Source organism: Morone saxatilis, unplaced genomic scaffold, assembly GCF_004916995.1.
Source record: "Morone saxatilis isolate NCDOM2014 unplaced genomic scaffold, NCSU_SB_2.0 Contig23, whole genome shotgun sequence".
Classification (NCBI taxonomy): domain Eukaryota; kingdom Metazoa; phylum Chordata; class Actinopteri; family Moronidae; genus Morone; species Morone saxatilis.
The window spans coordinates 24,228,434-24,235,180 of record NW_023339796.1 but is presented as its reverse complement, the minus strand read 5'-3'; the positions used below and the strand labels follow the sequence as shown (position 1 = coordinate 24,235,180).

Genomic DNA, 6,747 nt, shown 5'->3' with positions numbered 1-6,747 from the left:
AGCGCTGCATGGCAACTTTGATCTGATTTACGTGAAATTTTCATGTTTTGGTCCGCACGTGTTACGCCTGCACGTGACGCGGCCGCAGCACACCCCGAGTTGTGTGGAGTGCGAGGGCCCGTTCATCGCTGCTTGCAGCTTTAATTTAAATTGAACTTTGTTTACATCCATATTACTAGCTGCAGTCTTCTTCTTCCCTGACTTTGCTGGTGCCCTCTGTTGATCAGTGAAATGGTGTCACAGAGACGACGTCCATTTTTATTGATTCTGTCTATGGTTGGAATGTGTATTGCATCACACACAAAATAGCTCCAATGCTAAAGGTCAACAGGGGATCTTTAAAACCACTGGTGAGGTCCTTCACAGATTTGTTGTAACTTATGTAATCACAAGTTGACTCAAATTTAACAATACAATTTGGGCTCCTCAAAAGCTTACCAAAAATTTAAAATTTTAATTTAAAATGTATGTGTAGTTAAACACCTTCTCAACACAGTTCAACACAACACTTCTAAGAACTGCACAGTACAACACAGCACAACAAGAAGCCAACAGAAAAAGAGAAGGGAGAGGCAAAGATAACTGGTAGAGAGGCAGGAAGGGAAGCACTACTAAATTAAAAATGAAGTCTACAAACAGGAAAAAGGATGTTTTTCTTCATGAGTTCATGTCATTACCTAGCATTGAGAGAGTAAGGCTGCTACTGGCTCTGCACTTACTTCTCTCTTCAACTCAAAAAGGAGGAAAGAGGAGGAAGAGGAGAAGGAAGAGGAAGGCTCTCCAAACCAAGAGGAAGTAAGGGAGGTGGAGGTGGGTTGGTGGGTGGCAGGGGGGTTGGGGTGGATAAGAAGTGTCGGGGTGAGTTAGGTGAGTGGAGGAAGGTAGGAGAGGAGTGGTGGAGAAGAGGGAAGAGGTGGCAGTGGGGTTCTTGGGAGATCAGAGATATAGACTGGTGGTAGGGAGCAATGTTACCTCTAAGGCTGTGGACGCACCAACATGATACTGAATACATATTCAACAGTTGATCTGTTAATTAGCCCTAGTTAGAGATTTTTCTTTTTGCATTATTGCACTGTTTAACACCACTTTGTGTGCAAAAGTTACCAAACCCCAAACCCAAATTTATGTCAAACCTCAGGACAAATAATAATAGTTTGATCAACTGTAAAGATGTTTTTATCTTCACACCTGACAATAAATAGCTCAGAAAGGACTCCTTAAAGGACCAGTGTGTAGGATTTAGTGGCATCTAGTGGTAAAGTTGCAGGTTGTAACCATGTAACCCCAATAAACTCACCAAAGGACCAATCTACAGTCAGTGTTTGGTTTGTCAATTCTGGGCTACTGTAGAAACATGCTGGTTTAACATGGCGGACTCCATAGATGAGGACCTGCTCCCCTGTAAATGAAAATAGCTCATTCTAAGTTAACAAAAATATATATAATTAGTTTCAGGTGATTATACACTTAATGAAAAACATAACTATGAATATTATATTCAATTTCTGACAATAGATCCATCCTAAATGTTAACCACACTGGACCTTTAAGACAAAATCCACACAATTAAGTGTCTGTGGTCTATTGGGCATCTATGGTGGGGGTCCTTGACATAAAAATATTTGGGAAGCCCTGGATCCCTTTGACATATCTGACTGTATAAAACCATTTCAGGCAATGTCAATTTGATGCAAAAGCTTTATGACAGTATTGGATTGGAAGGTTTTTTGCATTGATGCAAGGAAATTCTTTAAATCATCAGGTATTTATTTTACTAGATTTACCATCTGGTTACTCCGTCTTTAGATAATGTCCATAGCACTGATGTTAGACTTCAGTTTGTCATCTGGTGTTTGGGTTCTATTTCTGAGCTATATTTTATTTTGCTACACAAATCTTGTTTTTCAGAAATATGTTTTGATATTTCTGAGTAAAGGTTATTATCTAAAAAATGAGAAGACACTAACAAACTAAGTAAGAGGCCAGCAACATTCTGCATTTATACAGTGTTTGACAACTGTTTAAAAAACTCTTTCTTCTGACAACTTTACTTCTGCCAGATTCACTGAGTGCTGAAGCAGCACAACCCTGCAGGTCTTTCTCCGTAATGGAGATCTGGTCAAAAATGTTAAATAGCTAACTAGCCAACAGGCTAATTAAAAAGCAAAAATGATCAACTACTACTACAACTCAGAATTCCAAGTGATGTCACTATCTACTAATGCCCTCGTGCTCAAATTGCATCGTATCGCCTTGTATAAACTGTCAACTGATCAGAACATGTTGGTATTTATTATAGGTTTATAATAATATGATATCATAACAGAATCATTTCTCAGATTGTGGCTGACAATATATTAATATATCATCATTTGTCAAGTGACACACAGTCTAGTCTTCCATAACAATTATTCAGAATTATAGTATTGATAAAATATATATTGTTAAACAGGCAAGAGGTATTTTAATTCATATTGGTTAATTAGACCAACAAAGTAAAAAACAGCCAGTTTAGTGATTTAACTGTTGAAACTTAAAATTAATAAATGTTTAAGTAAATGAACTAGTTGTAAGCTAGTTGTAAGTTGCTAAATCATTTATTCTTTTTAGCAAAAATGATAAACCTGTTTGGGATTTGGGACTGTTGGTCAAACAAAAGATGCAGTTTGATGACATCACTTGGGCTTTGGGAAATTTTGAAGGGCAAATTATCAATGTGCTCTGACATTTTAAAAAACACACGATTAATCGATAATGACAATAATTGTTGCAAATAGTTGCATTCGTAATACTAATTAATGTGACATACCATCTGCACAATATAATTTTAAAAGACTAAATACATTTAATGTAACATTTCAAAGATCCAAGGACATAGACACAACAAGGACCAATATATATTATATTTTGTTATATTCTGTCTGATGTCTGAAGATTGAATCATAAAGCCCTCATATTACCAGCTCTAGTGTGTCCCCAGCCTTAGCCAGTGATATCCAATCATCTTTTCTTGCTATGTAAATCTGTAGTTGTCATTCCAACCAAACACTAAAGCAATGCAGGGACTTTGTTGGAAAAGACCCTGGACTTTGGCTCACAGCAGCCCACCAAACTGGGATGCAGATCCACTGATCCCTTACAGGGTTGCAATATAAAGCAGCAACATTACAACATTACATTTTTAATGTAGAAAAGTATAAAATTTCTTTTTTTGTTCCCCAGTGCATCTTGTCTTCTACTTTGGGCTTCAGTACGTTTGACCAATTGTTTAGTGCCCTGTGCTTTTAGCTCTTAAACTTTCATGAGAATCTTCCTTTGAAAATACCCAGAATGCACTGCAAGAAGCAGCCCACATCTTTGCTCATCAACTGAAGGGAGCACCACTACATCTCCAACAGGCCCTTATAATTTTGTCAAAGCAAAGTAAAAACAGCTTTAGCTGATCAAATAAAGTTTGAGGCTGTTTCAAATCACTCTCTAGTTCAGTATATAGTGAGTTGTAACAATCAAATACACAGGTAGTGTCTTGAATGCACAAAATCAAGATAAATTAGAGAGCAAGATTAATATTCCTATTATATGTTAGCGCTGAGCTAACAGACAAAGTGCTAATTATTGCCACATGACTGTAGCAATTATACTAGCTATGTTAAGGGTTATTTCAACAATATGCTACACTTTAAAGTCAATTGAATATGCTCTGTAACATACAATATGTGATTTAATGTGTTTGTGTGTTATTCAGTTTTACAGAGCGATGGCAACAAATAAATAGTCTAAAACTAAAAGCCTTTGTTTCTCATTTGGAGAACTGTTTATCTGCCGAATTAAACACAATGTTCAGGGAGGGCAAAATAGGATGCATAGTCATCATTTATCAGACTTTATATCATTTATATTGTTTATAATAGATTATCAGTTTTATTGGCAGATTCGCTTGCGGTCCTGGATAAAATAGATGCCCAAACAAGCTCCATCTATTGACCTACACAACCGCCAACTCTACCTTAACTAAAGTGCAGTGTTTGCTATATACCTGCATTCACCAGCTACATCCGACAGATGACTTAACCTGCCTGAATGCTGTACACTCAAATAACTCTAATGGACCACTGAAGTTCATGTCGCCCACTGATCTGCATGATGGACGGATCCCTGAGCTGTGGGAGACTACTGACCACATGGTTGCCCTGCCATCCCTTCAGTCATGGTTATCTTTAAAAACATCCAATATTCAACTATGCAACACATTGTATGTTCTCTCTGTGTTCATTATATGTACATATTTTAGTAGTAGTTCCCAAGGACTACAAGAGGGACTTGTAGTGTGTTTGCTATGAATACTATTTTCACCACATTATTTATTCAGTGGGAAGAACACATTTTGTGGCATTGTGGTTAAATATAACTCTGGAAACGTTCAAAGGAGCTAATATCAAGTGCTCTGAAATGACTTTGGCACTGGGATAACCAAAGACTTTGACAGGACATTCCTTTTAGACTAGTATTTCATGATCTATGGAACTTGAAAATAATAACTGAATGTCCTAGGACAGCAGCTATGCACATCTGGAACCCGTGGCTGAATTCCCCGTAATTTTAGAATGTGCACCCATCCACTCCAGTATCAGATTCCACTTATTGGTTTGACCTTCTCTAACTTATGTTGTTCTTCAGCAAAGTCAGAGTTTGGCAGGACTGAAGACCTGACCTCTCATAGGACTGGACACCACTGACTCAGAGGAAACATTGGTGAAGAAAGTAAGTCGTGGAGAAAGGGGAGGTAACAGAGGGTAGAAGGGTGAATCGACTGGTTTTGGATGGGAGTCAGGGAGGAATTATTTACCTGTAAGAAATGGCAAGAACGCTCCTGCTGCTGACTGGCCTTAGATTTGATTAGAGTTCTATCTAGGTTTAGGTTACCGGATCCTGCGCTGGCTCGTAGCTGGTTGTGGCTGCTGTTGTTGGTGTAGACCTCTCGGGCCCTGCTCACCGTTAGGCTCGACGACCACGCCCCTTTCTTCACAAGGGGCCCGTCCACAAGACCCAGTGGCAGCAAGGGACCACCTCCTCCACCGATACCGCCACCGCTGTTATTGCTGCTACCACTAACTGGCACACATGCTGACGACGCTGCATACTTCACATCGTTGTTGCTCCGGGAGGCTTTGAGTGCAGAATGGTGGTGTGAGTGGCCATGGTGTGCATGGGGGTGTGTGTGCTCATTGAGTGTGCCGTAAGGGTCCATCATGAAGTACTGCTGGGACTGTGAGGAGGAGAGACTGGGGAGGGGAGTCTGGGGGAACTTGTCTGGGTTATTGCCGGGATAGCGGCCCATTGTCATGGCGATGGGCGAAGGGGAAATGGAGGGTGAGGGTGAGGGTGGAGGTTGGTGGTGGTGAGGGTGGTAGAGACACAGCTCCCGTTCCAGGTTGTCATCTGAGCTCCAATATCCGGAGCCCGGAGCAGATGCTGAGCCGTGGAGCTGGTGGTGGTGGTGGTGGTGGCTTCGATGCTTGGGCTCCGCTGATCGACAGCGCTCACGGCTCTTGCTGCGCTTCCGGTGGCGCACTCCCACTGGTGGAGTTTCACCTTCTGGGCTGGCCCTTGAACCACCACCACCACCTCCTCCACCACCACCACCACCACCATTAACGCTCCCATTATTGGCCCCCTTGGAGGACTGTGTGTGGTGTGGCCCCTCCAATGAATGTGACTTGGTGAAGAGTTTTTGGACTGAGTGGACCAGGTGGCGAATTCTCCCTGGGCTGTCATTGTTGTTGTTGTTGGCCCCCATCCCCCCACTGTGGGCCAAAACTCCTCGTTTGTACTGCAGTGTATGGTAGCCATCTCTGGAAAATGATGGCTGACGCTCAAACGGGTCCGCAAAGTTTGCTGGTACCCGGGTGGGCGTTTTACCTCCATAGCCTCCTCCACCTCCTCCTCCTCCCCCTCCTCCTCCTACATATGGTACCATGGCCATACACTCATCCTTTACCTCAGGATGGTGAGATGAGGAGGTGGAGTGGCACCTCCTTGGGAAGGTTCCGTATGGGACGATGCTGTTGCTGTCAGAGGGGTACGAGGTACGTTGAGCATTGTAGTAGGACAGCTCAGCTGGATGCGGCATGGGAATGGGCACAGGAATGTCATTCTGACTGATCAAATATGGCTTGCGGTCAACATGGTGACCCAGTGGATCATATGATGGTTCATAGGAGACCACTTGATGGTGACTCCGACTACTGGACAGGCCTTTCATGACAGGGGAAAGGATGAGTGGATGGAAAGAGGAATGATATGGATGAGAGATGCCAGGCAGACCCGTGACCAGAGAAGGGCTGCAGAACACAGTCCCTGAGAGGAGAGCTGCAGACTCTGGAAGACAGGGAAGAGAGAGGAGCAATAAGACAAACAGTTAATACAACGCAACAAGTCCAATGAAAAACAAGTTATACCATGGGAATGATATAGAATTCAATTAAATGTAACAAGACAGGGCCCTCTGGGTTTTAATTATAGCATTCCTGTGTGCCCCAGAGTCATGTTTTAATGGGACCAAGGTCTTCTCCCATGCCCTCCTCCAGAGTTTGATGATCCTCAAAGGAAACCAAACAACATAATCCACTAAAGATGAACAGACCATTGGGAAACTGGAAGATAGCAGGTGCATACATAAAGAAAACCAGCATGGAGGAAAAATGTTTTGACTAATTTATTTTTACTTTTCATTGTAATTTTGACTTC

The 6,747-nt window shown here is 42.0% G+C and overlaps 1 protein-coding gene across 1 annotated transcript in view; it reads right to left on the bottom strand.

Annotated features, from left to right (window-relative positions):
* Positions 1-6,370, bottom strand: part of LOC118334858 (disks large-associated protein 1-like) — a 54,140-nt gene extending 47,770 nt beyond the window's left edge. The window contains exon 1 of the mRNA XM_035670929.1: positions 4,847-6,370. Within this exon, the coding sequence (XP_035526822.1) occupies positions 4,847-6,262 (1,416 nt within the window). The 5' untranslated portion in view covers positions 6,263-6,370. The remainder of the gene's footprint in view (positions 1-4,846) is intronic.
* Positions 6,371-6,747: the final 377 nt, after the last annotated feature.